The 19,674-nt window shown below is 36.0% G+C and overlaps 2 protein-coding genes across 2 annotated transcripts in view; both read right to left on the reverse strand.

The window, feature by feature from the left end:
* Nucleotides 1–599: 599 nt before the first annotated feature.
* Nucleotides 600–8,029, reverse strand: LOC137918400 (uncharacterized). The gene is made up of 5 exons (XM_068761198.1): nucleotides 7,446–8,029; nucleotides 2,962–3,165; nucleotides 2,326–2,526; nucleotides 880–1,022; nucleotides 600–724 (listed from the first exon to the last, which is right to left on the reverse strand). The coding sequence occupies exons 1-5, from the start codon at nucleotides 7,503–7,505 to the stop codon at nucleotides 649–651; spliced, it is 684 nt and encodes a 227-aa protein (XP_068617299.1). The 5' UTR covers nucleotides 7,506–8,029; the 3' UTR covers nucleotides 600–648.
* Nucleotides 8,030–15,475: 7,446 nt separating this feature from the next.
* Nucleotides 15,476–19,674, reverse strand: part of LOC137933833 (uncharacterized) — a 46,270-nt gene continuing 42,071 nt past the window's right edge. Inside the window, exons 4-6 of the mRNA XM_068777898.1 lie at nucleotides 18,455–18,526; nucleotides 16,894–17,109; nucleotides 15,476–15,883 (exon numbers count right to left, since the gene is read on the reverse strand). Coding sequence (XP_068633999.1) covers nucleotides 16,897–17,109; nucleotides 18,455–18,526 — 285 coding nt within the window. The 3' untranslated portion in view covers nucleotides 15,476–15,883; nucleotides 16,894–16,896. The remainder of the gene's footprint in view (nucleotides 15,884–16,893; nucleotides 17,110–18,454; nucleotides 18,527–19,674) is intronic.

The following is a 19,674-nucleotide window of genomic DNA, read 5'->3' on the forward strand; positions in this document are numbered from 1 at the left end:
TTATATATATGTACATATACATATATCTACATATATATAAATATTTTTTTTCTCCTAAATAGAAAACGCGCCTGTATCGTTCAAACGATAGATTTAGACTGATATTTTACCCACATGTAAATGCATTCTTAACTTGTCGTTACTAACAATTGAGACTGTGCGTTTTCTAGTATTAACTCTTACCTCCTATTACAAAATAAAATCATATTCCGTTGAACTCCATGAGATATTGATAGATATAAAGGGAGATTGGTCATAGGTGTAAAATCTTTAAAAGGAGTTAATATATAGCTCATTTATCAGTAAACATCTTTCAAATGTAATTGCAATCACCTGTATAAAGTGATCAATCTGAAATATATTACATTAATCAATCTTTAATATTGGAATGCGATAGGCTAATAATTTCCGCCAATACAAAGTCTACAGGAACATAATAAACAATTATTAATTTTAATATATAGTAATCTGTATTTTGTGAACGTTTTTGTTTACTATATTATCATTAGGTTATTTATTATTTCTAAAACCATTGATTGTTAAATAAGATGTACCATACTTTGATTAACAGAAAATAAATCAGACATTAACCACTTTATAGCTTTCACATCTATAAACAATCATCCTGTATATAATATTGGTAGATCACTACACCATTACTAAACGTCCATGTTTATAAATAGCACGTAGAGGTCTTCTTTCACTATCGTTACTTCCACTGACACTGAAAAAGAAGCATTTTGTTAGTTTCATTAAAAAAAATCAAATAACATATTGACAGTAAAAACATCATTATTGAAAGTAAAAATGGTGTATGTATGTAAATGTATTGGTAGAGTGCAGTAGTTTTTTGATTGCATTAAGAGAATATTGCAGTACCTGGTAGATTCGTCAGCACGAGATGAGTTGGTGCGAGCTGCCAGAAGCAAAGCCAGACTGGCAGCTGCAGATTGGAGCACCAGTAGAAACGCTATCGCTGCTATAGCAATATACCCGTTACACGGCGCATCCTTCTCTGCTTCCTGTTGACGAAGAATCGATTTATGAATTTAATGACATTACAAGAATCTTACAAAGTAAGACAGGAGTAGAATAAAATACGTAAGAACTGAAATATTTGATCACACTTCTCCTAATGCTTAGAATAAAATTGCATATTATATAAAAGCTAATGGAGGCTGCTTCCTACAGAACCTTTGGAATGGGGTCTCTGCCTACGGCTGAAATGTTGACGTCAGCACTATCTTGTCAGTCAATAGACGCGCACACAAAACCTTCTTAAAACGTCGTCACGATGATCCGTTTTATGCTACGTCCTATGACTTTATTTATGTATGGCCCCCGCTATTGGGAGCCTCTCGTACCCCCTATCTTGTGTGGGACAGGGACTATTCAACACTATTTAATTTTTTTTATTTTCATTATCGTCTTTCATACATCGTATGATCTTTCGTTCTTTTCATTCTTGCCACAATTCTTCTCTTTCCCTTTCGCTCTGTAATGCCTTTGATACGTCCCTCATTACTCTTTTACATTTTTATTATTTTGTTTCTATAAAGGATTATTACAATATCACTTGGTTTTACATTTTTTTTTATTTTTGTTGTTTACATTTTTTAAAAATGTCTTATGACTTTATGTCACTATAACAATGTTGTCGCTAAATCTAGAGGCCTATCCCTGCGTCTACCTCATGGTCACCACTCGAGAACCTTTCGTCCCCAACAGCCTTCGGTTGCACGAGTGATGTGCGTCGCTGACTGCACTTCAGTCGAACTATATCGGTGACCTTGTTTCTTATGTAGATCTATATTTCTTAAACAAAAATATTGTAGCGAAATAATCACAGTTGTCAATATGCTTTCGCTTATCTGTCAATCCATCGGTCTACGCATGCGCAAAAACTAAGAACGCGCGGCGTATGATTTGTAAGCGGTTGTCAAAACCGCGTCTCGCGCCGAAAAATATTACGAAATATAATAATAGCGAACGGCGAGTGAAATATGTGTTATTGTTTGTGATTTTGTATTAAATCTTTGTTGCTGTGATGGAATATGGAATTAAATACTATCTAACATTAATTTTGAATCAATGTTTAATATTTACAAATGAGTGTGAAAGTTTTATATAAAAATTATTTCATTCGTATGACAAATAATTTATTACGGCGTTGGTGTGTCTGAAGTTGTAGGCGGATGACTTTTAAAATAAACCGTCTATCTTTCATCCAAGCGTTTTAATATTTGTGCTCCAGTGCGTTAGGTGTTGTCTCTAACATTGCCCACCTATCCTGTTAAACTCCACCACAATGTTATGGATTTTAACCTTCATGATCTCGTTAATCTTCTGCGGTAGTGGATGCCAATGCGCCAGGTCTTGCAGCAGTGGTGTTAGATGTTCCTTGATCTGCATGGCTCGGTGCAGCTCGTTCGCTTCTGCAGATCTCGCCCACGCAGACACACGCGCCGCCGTCCACCAGCCCCACGCTGTCTGCACGCTCACCATCATTGCCATCAGCGCTGCGTACTGTAATAATAATTATTATTATAGTTTTTAATTGACATTTCTTAGTTGTTCCGCATGGAACAGTATCCATGTGCAGCAGTCGTAGCGCTAATTTCAGCCGAATGACGACCTATAAATATAAGCTTCTTCTATAGATTTCCAATAAGCCAGGTTGTGAGCGGCCATGATTTAAATGATGATACGTTTTTTATGAGGCACTTGTGCCTCCACCAGTGTCCTCGCTGTGCTGCATCACGAGACCACTTCGAGTTGCTGACCTTCTCAGGTTTGCATTGAGTGGACGAAGGAGGTCAACACATTCAACGCCCGCGATCCCGATGCCCTTTTAGCCGCCTCTTACGACAGCAAATGATGATGAATTTACTTTAGATACTAAAAGTAGTTACTAATTAAAATAAATAAATATTGTTACTGTGTATAATAAGGTTTATCAACCGTCACAAGAAGAAGTCTTCTGGCCCGTCGCAAATAAACAGCGAGCAGTGCCAGATGCGTCAGGGTGAGCAGCGACAGACTGGCAGCCAAAATCAGCACGGCACCAGCTCGATACTCCCGGGGCAGGACTTCGCGCAAGGCCACGTAAGTGCTGGGATCCCATTTTAGTCTTGCAGCTGTAGCCAAACCCGCACCTGCGTACATCTGTGGAAGACGCAGATGTACAGTATTATTTTTTATAGATTGATCTTCAATATACATATACGAGAGATACTTATACGAGAAACAATTGCAGTAAATCTTTAAACTAGTTCTTATATTGACAGATGTGCATAACACTAGTAAAATGTTAACATTGGAAATCAAAAATAAAGAAGAAAATTAGCGATGGCATATAAGGCGACCATTACAAATATAGATAATCTGGTATAATACCATTCTCTAGGTTTCATAAGATTTGTAATAATTTCGTCGGCAACTGCATACGGTAACTAATACACTAAGTAAGAATTATAATAACTTTGTATCACGGGAATCGAATCCGCGACCCACGTTCGTAAATCTCAGTCCTGTACCGCTGGGGTACCTCTGCTTACTATTGTTATGTTACTGTTTGATATTGATTGCATATATGTTGTCTGTTCTAATTGTGTCAGTCTACAAAATATATATTAATTATAAATGTATATATGTATGTGTTAATTATATTCTAATTGTGTGAGTGAACATATATATGTATTTTTTTGCCCCGAATTATGGGGGCCTCACGTTTTCCTCCACCGTGTTGAAAGGTGGGGTTTTATAGTTAGTTTTTAGGGTAAATAATTTTCCCATAATTTACATTTATTTCTACTTTTATGCGTCATATTATCTCGCAATCTTTCTTCTTTTACGTTACAAAATCGGTCATTTTTGTTCTACATTACATACATAGTTTTCCATTCATTCTTCAACTCATTCCTTATATCTTATGTCTATTTATTACAATAGCGTCTTATGCTATATTCTTTAGATGTATGTTATTATATAGTATAAAATAATGAGTGTAAAAATTTACTCAGGTCTATGCTTCTTATATAATATAGTACAATTTATTTTTATACTTGTTTTTTATGGTACATTAACATATATATGTATATGTTTAGTTATTTTTGAATATATTTATACACATCAATAAGTAGAAAGTAGAAACCCTTTCTTTAAGTTGATCTTCAATTAAAGGCCACAAAAAAAATATATTTTTTAATTTATTTTTAGTCTATACATATTTAGCTCGAGCTATATTTTTAGCCTACAATAGAACAAGTAAATCAGATTTATTTAATATAAATCAGATTTAAGTAATTTCTAATGGAAAAAAATGTCTTAGGCTTTGATATATTGGTTAATAGAACTCTAAATTCAATATTACTCATTCCTTTTCTTGGTTCAGTCTTAAACCATATTCTTAATTTGAATATCTTGAACACTCGTATGAATCACTATAAAACCACTAACCTTATAAAGAGAACGTTTCTCGCCTCTAAGAAATTTGTACGCGATTAGATAGATAAGATTGCGCTGCCGAAAATAGTAAATAAATAAATAATTAAGGTTACGCAAATTAGGTCAGTATAATTATCAATTTTAACAAAATGTCTTTATTATATTACATACAATAACACATTAATTTCACAGTACATCGAAAAATAAATTACGTATGTGTTGTAATCATTTATTTCATATTACCATCCAAATATATAAAGATTTTTCTATTTATCATATCTTACTCGTATTATTAATAAAACGAATTATGATACAAAAAGATGTGTTCGTAAAGCCGGTGTAAAGAAATATTCAAAAAAAAAAATAGAATTGATAATGTCTTAAGCATAATATTTACAAAAAATAGCTTTTTTGACAGTTTATCCTAATAATTTTAGCCATACGTAGCCCACTACTGGACATAGACCCACCTATTTCTAATAGGACTGAATTCAGATGATCAAACGTGGTATCTTTGCTATAGTGGGCATGTTGTTATTATACGCACAACATCAAGGACCCCAGATAATGTTCATCATTTTAATCATCGGACGTCCACAGCTGACATAGCCCTGCTCCATAGATTAGTAAAAGATCGGGTAGGAAGCGGAATTCAGCGTCTTTGGTCGACCTAAACTAGGTACTCTGTCCTCTTTGTGGGTGGATGTGGTACGTTCCGCTTGCAGGTCGATAGGATCCAGTTCAGAACCTTATGGTGCTGCCAATCATCTCTCCAATGAAGGTTATATTAGTACTTTCGGTCATCCACGGACCTCCTCATTCCTGATTCCCTCTGAGTTTTCCAAAGAGGCTTAGAGTGAAAGATCGCATTTCCACTGGTAACACATATGAGTGGTAGACTTCTGTATTAAAACACCGAGGGAAATGTCTGATTGTTGAAATTCTTAGATTGCTCCAACGTTCGCCATCTTTGTTGTTTTTAAAGGGACGTGTACAGTGGTGTACCAAGAACTTTTGCCGCCCGGGGCGATCTCTAGTTTGCCGCCCCTTCTATTATAAGTCAATCAAATAGTGGTTTTTTATAAATTAATACACATAAATAAATTATTAAGTTATTTAATCAATATTAATTAATACACAGAGTAAATTTTTTTTAGACATATGTGTATGCACTCGTAAACATATTTATGTAATATCTACTCTTCTTTCTAGCTTTCATACTAGAAAAGTCGTGTATAATGCTCTCAAAATTAATATTATTTGTAATTTCTTGTTCTATTGGCAATAATTCAAGATTTTGTAGTCTTAATTGACTCACTGTAGAACGAAGATAATTTTTTATCAACTTCAATTTTGAGAAGCTTCTTTCGCAACTAGCGACACTGATTGAAATTGTTAAAAAATTCTTAACAAAATTACAATGTTGGGAACAGAATTTTAATTTATTATTCAAGAAAGAAAATAAATATGAAATGAATATGTTGCTTTTTACAACTATAAGTAAATTTAAAAAATGCCGCCCCAAGGTAAGTGCCGCCCGGTGCAGACCGCACCCACCGCCTCCCCCAGGTACGCAACTGGACGTGTATGACTAACTGCTTTATCGATAATTCCTTTGTTTGTTTTTTTATTTATAAATTACAAAATGTGTCAAATGTCAAAATGATATCATTATTATAATGTTAAAAATATTAAAACAATCGATATTTTGTATTATTAATAGCGTAATTAAAGATTTGTAAATGTAAATAATTTGTGTTCATCTTGTGTTTCTTTGAGGTGAATTTGTTTTTTTAATCACGGTATGTAAATTTATGAGGAGTGATAGCCTAGCGGTGGACGACTGAGACTTCGTAGTCGCGGGTTCGATTTCCGAAATACAATCTTAGATAATTCACACTTTTGCATTAATCATATAGGATTGCCATTGCTTGCAAACAATTTTCCTAAAGGTTTGACAGCAGCGTCCTCTGCTTACCAACAAACAGCGATCGGCAACCCCCCTGCCAAACGTGCTGATTATACTATATATTTCTTCTTAGATATCTTTGGGTGATTAAACTATGACCAAAAATCATTTATTTACTCTCCATCCAAGTTTTTATTTTACTTTTTCTTCAAATTAAGATTCACATCTTTTGCGTCGTATTTTCAATGTCAACTAACTATTTTTTTTTGTGGAAATTTTAAAAGTAAAATAAATATAGATTTAAGCTCAAAGGTCCTGCTTCGTGCATCTGTGACTCAGTGTTGGACCATACAGTGGTGCATGCAATTACTTCCTGTCCTTATATGGAAGGCTTAGATTGGCCTTCGAAATTGAATTGGTTTAAAAGAATCAGGCGTTATTTTGCGAAAGTCCATCCTAAGTAAGAAAAGGACCAATGTTTAGCCACTTCGCACATGCAGTCGTAGTCGTGCAACAAAGTGCACCGCCCGCTAGCCCGCTGATAAATGCGTATGCGGTAAACAATGCGAATCACACAACTGCCATCGCAAATCACTCAACGTGTGTTTCACCCCTCCACGGGGCATCTTCACGAGTTATGTTACACCGATTAGTGCCACTCTGTGTTTGTTCCTTTTCTTAAATTGAAATGGGTAGAGCATTGCTTGCGGCAACATCGCTTCCCTTTAGAATGAGAAAGAGAGCCGTCATACTTTCTAACGGTTTACTTGCAGGGTGGGTGACGTAATTAGGCAAAATAAAACCGTGTAACAAAAGGTGTGTGAAGTAAAAGGATGGGAGGCAGGGATAGAAGGTAAAGTTAATGTGGGTCAATGCTTTACGTTGAATGTAAGCTTAATGATAGAAATTGTTAAGGATGAGAGAGAGAAGGTGAAAGTATGAGGTCGTATATCCCTGTCCCGAAAATGAGATGGAAGAAAGAGTATTTTTGAAACAAAAAAATGTAAAATAAATCAGTAATAAAATCATTAACATTGTCAGGTTTGCAACTATGGTATGAAAGATTTAAATTTATTGGTTCATCACTTACCATTAGCAACAAATTTAGTTGCATGAAAATCGCGGGAACAGCACGCACACACCGCGCCATTATATTTGGTAAATGTATTTATTCACTGTCCTAGATTTTCTGTGATTGTCACAACACTATTATAATTTGCATCGTCACTTTACGAATATATACGATCATTATTGAATTTCCTTTGTTAACATACGTCACTGTCGGAATAACAATGCGACTGTATTTATATGATCGTCACTATTTTATTATTTTTATATGGTCGTCATCTCTGAACATTGTTGTATCACTGTTTTAGTGTTTATGTGATCGTCACACTATAAATCACGCACGTATGTGATCGTCACTACTCTGTCGTACTATTTATGTGATTGTCACTGCACTAAAGTAACATTTGCTACGTCAGTTCACTTTACAAGTTCGGTCGCATTTGATAGTCACTACACTACAATGAATAAATAAATATTTTTTCCAATATTTGTTTATAAATAGAATGACCACTTATTCAAACACGTGGTCGACAGTTCTGTCCCAATCTTCGTGGTAAACTATCTGATCACTCGTGTGACCACCACTAAACCATCTGAAGGATATATAACTATATATAGGACTGTTAAAGTATATACAGTATCATTAAAAACAATAAATATTCATACGATGATAAATTAAAAAAAAATATTTTTAAAATTCAGATAACTACATATCAAATTTAATTATTGTTTATTATCTGTTGATTCAGACTTTGTACAATAGAAAAAAAAATGTGACGTATTTCTGAGTGATCACATTATCCTTTGTATGTACACGATATTATTCAAATCATCCTGTATATCACTGAAGTAAAATCTTTTATGTCTCACTTATTCACATATAACGTCACTTCGATTTTATTAAATGCATTATCATGTAAGTTGACATTTGTAAATTTAGGCACCGTATTTCTCAGCGCACGCCTTACCACTGCAGAGTCTTGGATTCTTTTACGTAGACCAGATAAGATACCGCACTATCAGAACCACGACGTTTGATCCGATTCAGCTGCCATACGATTAAATCTTATCGCCGTTGCGTTTATATGAATTATACCCGAATTCTTAGAATAAATCTATGTCTAATTTACATTAGTAATATATGACGAATAATTTTTCCAGAATTGGTAAATCATGTTTATTTAAAACATTTGTGTAATTGGTTCGAAGTTCAAAATTTGATCAAATATAATTAACAAAGTTTACTTTAACCAATTCATTCGTTGATATGCGGCATTTCTAAGGCTCCTCGCCCACGGCAACTCTTTGTAGCAATGTAGTATGTCCGCATCAATAAATAGCTATTCGCTCTCTAGTACAGTTAAGTCGCGATGCACACGCGATACAAACACAATACTGTCGCGATACAAACGCGTTTAGGTAACCACCGCGTCGCGACGTCCAGTAGCATGTTGACATCGCTACCGCAGCGCGTTGACATCGCTACCGCAGCGTGTTGGCATCGCCACCGCAGCGTGTTGGCATCGCCACCGCAGCGTGTTGGCATCGCCACCGCAGCGTGTTGGCATCGCCACCGCAGCATGTTGGCATCGCCACCGCAGCGTGTTGGCATCGCAACCGCAGCGTGTTGGCATCGCAACCGCAGCGTGTTGGCATCGCAACCGCAGCGTGTTGGCATCGCCACCGCAGCGTATTGGCATCGCCACCGCAGCGTGTTGGCATCGCAACCGCAGCGTGTTGGCATCGCCACCGCAGCGTGTTGGCATCGCCACCGCAGCGTGTTGGCATCGCAACCGCAGCGTGTTGGCATCGCTACCGCAGCGTATTGGCATCACCATCGCAGCGTGTTGGCATCGCTACGGCAGCGTGTTGGCATCGCTACCGTAGCGTGTTGGCATCGCCACCGCAGCGTGTTGGCATCGCCACCGCAGCGTGTTGGCATCGCAACCGCAGCGTGTTGGCATCGCAACCGCAGCGTGTTGGCATCGCTACCGCAGCGTATTGGCATCACCATCGCAGCGTGTTGGCATCGCTACGGCAGCGTGTTGGCATCGCTACCGTAGCGTGTTGGCATCGCTACCGTAGCGTGTTGGCATCGCTACTGTACCTCGTTGGCATCGCTACTGTACCTCGTTGGCATCGCTACTGTAGCATGTTGGTATCGCTACTGTACCTCGTTGGCATCGCTACTGTACCTCGTTGGCATCGCTACTGTACCTCGTTGGCATCGCTACTGTACCTCGTTGGCATCGCTACCGTAGCGTGTTGGCATCGCTACTGTACCTCGTTGGCATCGCTACCGTAGCGTGTTGGCATCGCTACCGTAACGTGTTGGCATCGCTACTGTACCTCGTTGGCATCGCTACTGTAGCATGTTGGTATCGCTACTGTACCTCGTTGGCATCGCTACTGTACCTCGTTGGCATCGCTACTGTACCTCGTTGGCATCGCTACCGTAGCGTGTTGGCATCGCTACTGTACCTCGTTGGCATCGCTACCGTAGCGTGTTGGCATCGCTACCGTAACGTGTTGGCATCGCTACTGTACCTCGTTGGCATCGCTACCATAGCGTGTTGGCATCTCTATCGCGCGTTGAAAATGTGACTAACACGCGTAAGTAATTAATTTGTCGCGAGATAACTAAACGCGCGACACTATCGCTACAAGACGTCGCCGTGCGTGAGAGGCTTTAAAGAAATCAAATAGCAGCAATCCAACTCTCAACACACGTAGGCGAACATAGCTCGGCCGTCTTTGCAATTAATAAAGTAAGACAGTTAACGGACGTAAATACAGCTAGTCTCGTTTATTTTAGTTATTTCCCATAGCTTACGTTATTTTATTACGAGGCAATGCAGCTTCTTTAATTATTGTAAAAGCTGTGCGGGTTATTAGTTACTTGAGAGATTTCCTAAGATATGTTTTTAAAGAAATTGATATTGTGACGGTTGCTTGGTATATGTTCTATATTCAATAAGATATAAGTTATATGTTTAAATTTCAGGTTAAAATCCGTAATCGTACGTCGACAATTCTCACTATTGACAAACATTTTTTAAAAAGAAATTATCTAATTATTTCATTATAATTACTAAATATCCCAGGCATACTAAATGATTACCACGGAGCAATGCAAAGGTTTTTGTTGTCGAAGAATGCGGGTTCTAGGAGTATATGCACCAGAAAATGATCCTCGTTGCTCCAAAAAATTGAGACATATAGTACGAAATAGCTTAAAAATGGTATGATAAAAATTTTCAGACATCCAGCATAATAAGGTTCAATCAGATATCTTAGACTAACTTTTCTGTTTTAAAAGTATTTTTAAACAATTTCTATTTAAGTATTTAGTTGATTGAAATGTGTAGAACTTAGTGTATTTAATGAATATGAAACTTTATTAAATTTTATTTAAAAAGAGCATTTATTGGGTTTCTGGCTGGCCCTTCACAGCAGATAAGCATTCAGAGCCGGTGGTAGCTTTCTAGTAGTTATTGACGATTCAAAAAAGCATGTAAATGTCTATTTCAATAAAAATATCTGGAATATCTATTATAAGGCATTGAGAAGGTATAGGACGACAATACATACTACCATTAGTAGGATTTTACTGTATTATATTGAGGTAGAAAGGTAGGAAAAGAAATAAATATAAAAATATGATTTTATTGCTTTAAATCTTACGTACTAAATTCGAAGTGAAATGTCAACGCGTGTGCGTCTTGCCTTATTGTCTATATCGGGACATCCCCGTTCGCACCTTATTGTCTATGCATTAAAAGTGATCCGAATAAGTGAAGCGATACGTAGAATACGAATTTAAACTTATATTTTAATATGAACACACCTCTTGTAAACTTAAGAAAGATAAAGTAAGATGGAAGAATACTGTTATTATATCAATTTTAGCCAATAAATTTATAACGGCCACCCATTGCAGTTTCACAACCAAAATTGAATAAAAGGGATCCAAAAATGTCACATTGAAGTCATAGACCCACCATTACTTTGGTTTTGTATGATTTCATTAGGAAAATAAAAATAAAGAAGCGGGCATATCCATGTTATAACACGAGGCAAATACATGATATCGCTTCACCTAATCCAATTACTATTAATAATGATATTAGAGACGCTTCAATATATTCTATTAAAATTTTACTGAACAGATTTTTATATTTCATAAGCTTAAACTTAAACACAATTTTCAGAACAATTTAGGTAATTAATAGTGGCAATATTGAAGCGTCTCTAACCGCAATAGAACTTTAACTATGGCAACAAAACGCTATCTCCTTAAAGCTATTTGGCACCAAAAATGTGGAAACGCCACCGCCTGTAACTCGCGGCTAGCAACTTCGCATCGCTCTCTATACGAACATACACAACGGCAATCTATATAGCAAATCACAGACCTATGGAATAATCTTAACGTTTGAAAAACATTATTCCAACATTTGATTAAATATCTTTCATATGTTTATTATTTTAAATGCACTTAAAAGAGACATTTGATGTTTAAAATGTAAAGATGTGTTTACATGCGACTATTTTTTTAATAGTTACACAAGTAACAAATTGATTATCCTTAAAATTAATTCAAAGGTAATTTTGGGTTTCTGACATTAATAATAAAATCATTAATATTTTTTTTAATTTTAAAATGCAAGTAATTTTCTCTTAAGACAAAAAAGTTATTGTTTTTTTTTTCATATATCTCTGTCATTTTTTTCCTCAATCACATAACGCGTATCTTCCTTCGGACAACAAGACAGACTTTATATTATTTTAATACTACTTTAATAGTGTGAACATCCAAGGTATGGAACAACCTGGTCTCCATGTCAAAGAGTGAATATGTTTCTTCTAAGCAAGCATGTTGCGTCGTAGACCTCGTCATCGAACATTGCCTATTGCCCAAAAAAAATATTACATTCAATTAAAAAAGTACTATATTGAATACTGTATTTGGTATTTAATACTATAATATTGTGAAAATTAGACATTAAAAACAATTGAGTTTCCTTTTCTGTCTGTTCTTTTTTTATAACCTGTCAAAGATATTTAATTAAATGTATGGACTAAATATAAATCTAACGACAGACAACATAATAATAGGTTACATGATAGATAGCACTTGGGCGGACATTGTAATGGCAAGAGGTAAGAACTAAAATATTTTATTTAAAAAAAATAAACAATGCCTTTGTCCACGATTTTGTAAAAAAAAACTACGAAATGCTCAAAAGAAAGAAAAACATTTTAAAGGCAAGTATTTTAGTATTTCTCTAACTATTATAAACAGCAGAGAACACTATAGAACACATTTTCGTTTCTAAATATATAGTTTATATCTATAACATACAGACTGTTTCTATTGGTCCGCATAATACAATCAAATGCCATAAAAAAGGAAAATACAGTCCACTGTTGTCAAATAATCGAGGTACAGTCCTGATATATAAATATATCATTTAATTTATGTTTTTATTAGGCAGTGACAGTAACAGGATATCGGGTATTCTGAAGCAAATATAACATTAGTTCAAATGTCGGCTTAATATGGAAAGCACTTCTGTGTGGAAAAAATTCCGAGATGGAATTAAGTGAAACAGACACCGGCTTGTGCGAGTGAGACGACATATCTTTAACAATACCTTATTAATAGCCTACATAGAGTAGCATGTTGAAATGGCAGAGGGCATGCATATAGCGTTTGAAACATATGGCCGTTGAAGCCTTAAGGTTTTGGATTGGAGACCATGTATCGACAAGACAGACTAGTTTGATAGACTCGACAGAAGACACTGGATCATATAATACTATGAAGAGTTTACCTGATAATAAAACTTGGTGATAAATATCTTTAATACTGTATTAAGGATATTTTGAGAGTGACCACAAAAAACCTAGAAGTAGAGTTTACTGTGGGCACTTCTCGGATCACGACCCATTTTGAACCCATGTAACTTTATTTTAAGATTAATTATATCATTATAAGAGAGCTCGAATCCATCTTATTTACTTTGATATTTTTCTCGTGACATTATTCAAACAAATCAATAAATCTTTCTTTGGCCAACGTGTACGGTATTACAATGTATTTCCATATAATAAAGTTTATTAAATAAAAAATTGAAAAGAAAATCCTTTTATGGTATGAAAGATTTTTTAAATTATAATAAATCTTGGGAAAGAATTAAAAAAAAACAATTGGTTCCACTTAGATCAAGGCGTGTTTCAAGCCTTCATAGCTTTAAGTTGAAAAATACTACTATAGGGAGTGGTCAATTTGATTTTTGTTTCTATCAAATTAGTCTCGTTTTGATTCTTCTTTCACTCATCATTGTAAATGATGTAAAGTATAAGTATAAAATACTAAGAATACATGTTTAAATGTATTATATATATATATATATATATATATATATATATATATATGTGTGTGTATTTATATATAAATGTATATAAGTTATTCATTGTGGGTAGGCCCAAATGAATAGAAACGAGATCTGCAGAAGAACCAAGATCATGCAGTGGTTCATGAATTCTTAATGAATTAATAGAAGCAGCCTCCATAATTTCTTATTCTATAAGTCAGAATATCCGATCTCCGCAATACATAGTGTTTACTAACAATATTACATAAGTCTTATATAACGAGTGCGGAGTATATTTAATTACTACACGTAATACCTTTGATTTACTAAATCTTAATTCACTTTTGGAAACATTAGAAATAGTTATTTTTTATAAATTTTCAATATTAACACCTAACTTATGTGTCAAACTTGAAAAGTTCTCTTTTTTTTCTTTCTTTTTCTTAATATCTAATTTATGTATGTATGTATGTAATATACATAAACTTGTTTTTTGTGCGGTAGATGGGGATCGTATAAAAAAGACACAAGAAGTCTGACAACATTGAACTTTCTTGTGGTAAACTGGTAAAAATACCATTTACTACTACTTTATTTAATCATATAGTAGGTAATAAAGTTTAGTGACGACTTTTCTCTTTTTTAATGAAAACTTCGTCAATTATGTTCAGATTTGATTAAAATTTTCACATACCGCACAAAAAAAAATTCTGAATGTATATATAATTACAGTAACCAGCAATAAATATTGCACATCGATCTTTAAAAACAGGCAACTGGCTAATTTCGGCTTCGTAGAGCGTTATCTCTGTCGCACAAAATACAACAACTGACAAAACGTCACATAGGTAACGTGGGACAGAGATAGCGCTCTACAAAGCTTAAATTAGCCGATTGTCTCTTTTCAAAGGTCGATGTGCAATATTAATAGCCGGGTACTTTTGATCGAAATAGAGAGACTTATACAAAACGATGTCATAGTTTAAAAGAGAAATGCGTTACGAATAGCTTCGTAGACTAAAAGATACTCGCATCTATTTCGATAAAAAATAACGAACTTTATATGAGTGAATTAATAATAATTTCGAATAAAAAAATGTTTGCAACCCCTGGCGGATTTTTTCAATCGACAAGGCAGCCAACATTAACCATAACAATCCTAAATTTTATATAAAAACACGTATAAAAATAACGCACCAGTGAACGTGGTAAATATACGGGCACCATACCAAAATCTAGTTGAACAACAAAGAATTCAAATACTAGCTACATTGATATGGTTCATCTATTCTATAATTATAGAATTTCGCTGTAACAAAGTTCACGCTATATCTAAAGAAATTCGAAATAATTCGTAAAACGACTCGATTTTCGTAGTGTATGGTCGATGTTAAAAAATAATACGTCAGGACAGAGGTCAACAACATTTTACGCGGTGGAAGACGTTTCGTGTTAAGGTGTTTAAGTCATTTGTACGCGCAGATGTATTATTTACATGTAAATACGTAAATATTACGCACAAAAATGACTTGAACTGCATTAGTTTAAGCTCTTCATCCTACTGGCTGCACCGATCTATTCACAAAGTGAAATTTAAACCACTTTGGATGATTTAAGTCGAAACTCCTAGGGCACTAGATGTGCTAGCGGTTCTTCATGCTATAGGTCATGGCGATTCATAATGGAAAATTTGACATTCCGATAAAAACTTGTCAAGGTGACATTATATGCTATACATAACTGAGTTCCTTATGTTTAATATACCGGTAGAGTATCACTTAAATAGTGTTAAGTTTTAACGCTAGAGGTCGGTGCGCAGGATAAGTAGCGCGGCGTGAGGCGTGTGAGGCGCGCGAGGGGCAAGAGGCATCCGGGGAGCGACAGGCGCAAGAGGGGCAGACGGTGCAGAGGGGGCGTGTGACCCTCGTGACGCCCGAAACTGCGCGTGCACGGCGTCCCACCGCGGATCCCTCGGTACATGCCCCCCTGCCTCTGGAGTGGGCTCCGCTCGAGTTGAGCGTCTTCTCCCCCGGCGCTTACGCCCCCTTCCACTCGGGCCTGCACCCGAGTCCACCTCGTCCTGGAATAAATATTACTTATGTATTGACTATGCCTGGGGCGTCTGAAGGAAGATAGCTGCTATGGTTGAAAGGTTCTCAAGTGGCGACCAAGAGACGGTAGACGCGGTATGGGTAAATCCTCCACCAGGTAGACAGATGGCATAGTCAGGGTCCCTGGATACGGGCAACGCATGACCAGCCATCATGGGGTCGATGATATGACGATGTCTCAAAAGAAAGTTTTTATTTAGTTTACTCAAATCCAAACAATTTCTGGAGTGATGGGATTGTTGATTAATGGCATCTGGTAGTGGCTGTTCATTATGATAATTCTACATTATCTTAATAGAAATAGTCTCTTTTAACGTAGACTTGTGTTCATAACATTTTAAAACGTAGTTCTAGTGGTGAAATAAAAATATTGACCGAAATATGACAATTACAAGAAATAGAAATAAACTGGACGCCTAAATTACGTCTTTAATATCGCATATATAAGGTGGGGCAGAAGTAGATATATAGAGAATTATTTGTCAACTAGCGATGAAGTATATCTATATATCTACATTACAAATGTCAAAGCACAATGACATTTAGCGCCATTTGTAAAAGTTAAGGCACGTTCACATTATTACATTAATTTTGCACCACCTGTTAAAGTTCTACAAGGTCTATAATAACTACCTTTTTTAAATCTAAAATCAATTTTAGATTATGTTTTTAGTTAATTGAAATGTATAGAACTTGATTTGATAATCCTTTTACATATATGTCTTGTAAATACAATAACTCATTTATATGGTTTATATGTAAAAAAGTTACCAAATAAAATGTATATATCGGGCATTGCTAAATTACATTTAAAAAAAAACTGATAAGTGTCTTGTTGGTTCTTCTGTCAGCATTCTGAGCGAGTGGTAGCTTATTACTTATAATGTTGAAATAATTGACGATTCAAGAGAAACTGTTATGTCTGCTCGAATTAAAAGATTTCTAATTTGATTGTTTATAGAGGTAAAGCTGTGATCACCTGCTAGAAAATTTTGTCGAGTATTGTGTACATTCGCAGGTTGGCGGTCTTGCGGCGGCCTGGTGGTGGTGCGTCGGCGTCGCTGTCGTCGTCAGGTGCGCAGGAACTACACGGCTTCTTCTCCTCACCCTCGCTGCAGCTCTCTGCGCCGGCCACCAGCGATCCGCTTCTCCCAGCCCGCACCGCCAGCCGCCGCGCCATAACAAACGCCGCGATCTGTGTGTGGTATACACAAATTATATCACCAACCAGCTTCACTAAGGACGGCAAGGCATAGACTTATTCAATTAAAATTAAATGTTCACACGCCGCACAAAAATATTGTTTAATATTCTTATAAGTTGGTACAAATTGTTGTTACAGTCCTAAGATGCCCTCTGTAAGATAGAAGCAACCCCAAAGATATCTATGGGGGATATACCATAATCGCCACACTTGGCAAGTAGGTTGGCGATCGCATTGTGGTATTATGGTAGGGAGAGGACGCTGCTGATCATCTGGAAACCGATCCTTCTGTGACCTCGTACGAGACCCACGAGAGGAAATGGGATATAAATGTCTGTCAATTATAAAATTTTATAAATTTGGCTTATAGAATTCAAATGCTTGATTTCACTTTTATTTTGATACAAAATTAATAATCATCATAATTATTTAAAGAAAAAACTACTTTGTTTCCATTCTTTATACAGTTATTAACTTTAGGTAAGATTAAATTTGTCATTTTAGACCGTAATTATTACAAAGATCATCGTCTTCCTATATCGTCTAAAAAGAATCGTCTTCTTTGAAATCTATTTTAATGCTTTAATCATCCGATAGATGGCGCTATATCCAATAACATCTAAGCATGAATTTATTTTTAATATGCCAACTTTCTTATGCTATCTATATCAGTGTTTCCCAACCATTTATTTTGTATACATTCATATTTATTTAAGAATTTGCTTTTAACTTTAAACTTGACTTTGCATTGCATTGCATTCAAATAGCCCGGAAAGCTCACTCATATTGATTCCATTTTCGAATTGCCCCTCTAAAAAATCAAATTACCCCTTTGAGGTGCGTGGGCCCCCGTTAGGAAACACCGCTCTATAGGGATATAACAATAAAAATTATTACACATCGAGCAGAGCGGTCTAATGTTTTACTTTGGAAGTTCATTTGCATATAACTACTTCAAATACTGGTACACGTTTTAAGTTTAAAATAAGTTCGACTAACAAATCATCCTTTGTAGAAAAAAACATCGGAACAAAACCAAAATATACTAGGACAAAGGTACTTAGTAAATTAAAAGCCATACCCATCTCGAAAAGAGACTTGTTATATAGTCAAACAATAGAAAAATTACAAAGTTAACAAAAATCAAGAAACATTATTTAAGTAGTTTTAATGGAAAGTCAATAGATGGCGTTTGGTCGTATCAGTCTTCTCAATACTGTCATTGTTAGGATACAATTCTCTAGTAGTTGATAAGTATAGAGGTACAGAGAAAAAGAGAAAGAGAAATTATATTAAAGTGAGAGACAGATAGTACATTGTTAGTAAATTTTTATACCTGCAGAACCATCCCGAAGGCACCAAAAACGACAATGACAACAGCATTGTTGGGCGCTTCTCTCTCCACCTCCTGGAATAATGAACATTTTATTTTATTGAAAATTGTAAATAGTTTATGTCACATTTCATCATCATTTCAGCCATAGAACGTCCACCTGCTGGACATAGATCTCTCCCCCACATTTTCAATAAGACCGGGTAAAACCTGGGTGCAGCGTCTTAACATGAAGTCTGTCCTCCTTGTTAGCAAATGTTCCACAATGCTCTTGCTGGCCCGTGGACTCCAGGTCAAATTTTAAATTGCCTATAATAAAAACCTGAGACTTTAGTAGCACAGTTAAATATCATTGGCGAATATAAAGCTCAACGAATCCGCTGGCTTAGTCACTGGGAGCGAATGGGATCGGATCGGAGCGTGAAGGTAGCGTACCTGGAAAAACCGAGGGGTCGAAGACCAGTGGGTAAACCCGGGTATCGCTGGATCGATCGCGTTAAGGCAGACTTGCGCGAATTGAATGTCAACCAATTGCAGACGATGGCGCAAGATAGAGGAAAGTGGAAGTCTCTCGCTTCGGAGGCCAAGACCCACTATGGGTCACTGAGCCAGCGGAGTAAGTAAGTGTAATAAAAACTATTAAAAACTATAGTAATTGATTTTCTGATTAGTAGACCAGCGATAGACGACTTAGACTTGCGACCATAGATCGCCGGTTCAATTTCCGAGATACAATCTTATATAATTCACGCTTTGTGCATTTTTGCGCACAAAGGCTTATCACATTTTTTTTAATACTCTTTCTCCTATCTTACTTTCGGGACAGGGATATACACCCTCCTACTTTCACGTATCCTCTGTCATCCTTCACAAGTTCTATCAGAAAGCGATGTTGCTGCAAGGAATGCTCCTACCCATTTCCATGGAATGCCACATTGCCAAGAGATGGAACAACGTCCCCTGGGTACCATAATACCACGCATGGACAGGCTTATGTATTGCACGGCGTCTACGCACTGAACTACTACAAAATTAAAGATGCATGTGTTTATAAGAAAATATTATTAATTTAGAAAATTCAAAAACTACAGAGTAAATCGCAAAATGACGGATTTTAGGATTACATTAATATAAAGTAATTTATTTATTAATTGTGCACCTTGCATAACAGTAGCCACGTGTAAACGAATCTTTATTTTATTTCAAATTATGACGCCTACTTC

This window comes from Battus philenor, unplaced genomic scaffold (genome assembly GCF_028537555.1).
Source record: "Battus philenor isolate CCGP_79_NKW_IND1 unplaced genomic scaffold, ilBatPhil1.0.hap1 SCAF_14, whole genome shotgun sequence".
NCBI classification, from domain to species: domain Eukaryota; kingdom Metazoa; phylum Arthropoda; class Insecta; order Lepidoptera; family Papilionidae; genus Battus; species Battus philenor.

Bases quoted from the DNA above. Each gene is read 5' to 3' on its own strand.
- LOC137918400 (XM_068761198.1), bottom strand. From the start codon at position 7,505: ATGGCGCGGTGTGTGCGTGCTGTTCCCGCGATTTTCATGCAACTAAAT. The intron at 2,527-2,961 runs GTTGATAAACCT...TTATTATTACAG, and splicing joins GAAGACTTCTTCTTGTGACG to TACGCAGCGCTGATGGCAAT. The intron at 725-879 runs GTACTGCAATAT...CTTCTTTTTCAG, and splicing joins CGTGCTGACGAATCTACCAG to TGTCAGTGGAAGTAACGATA.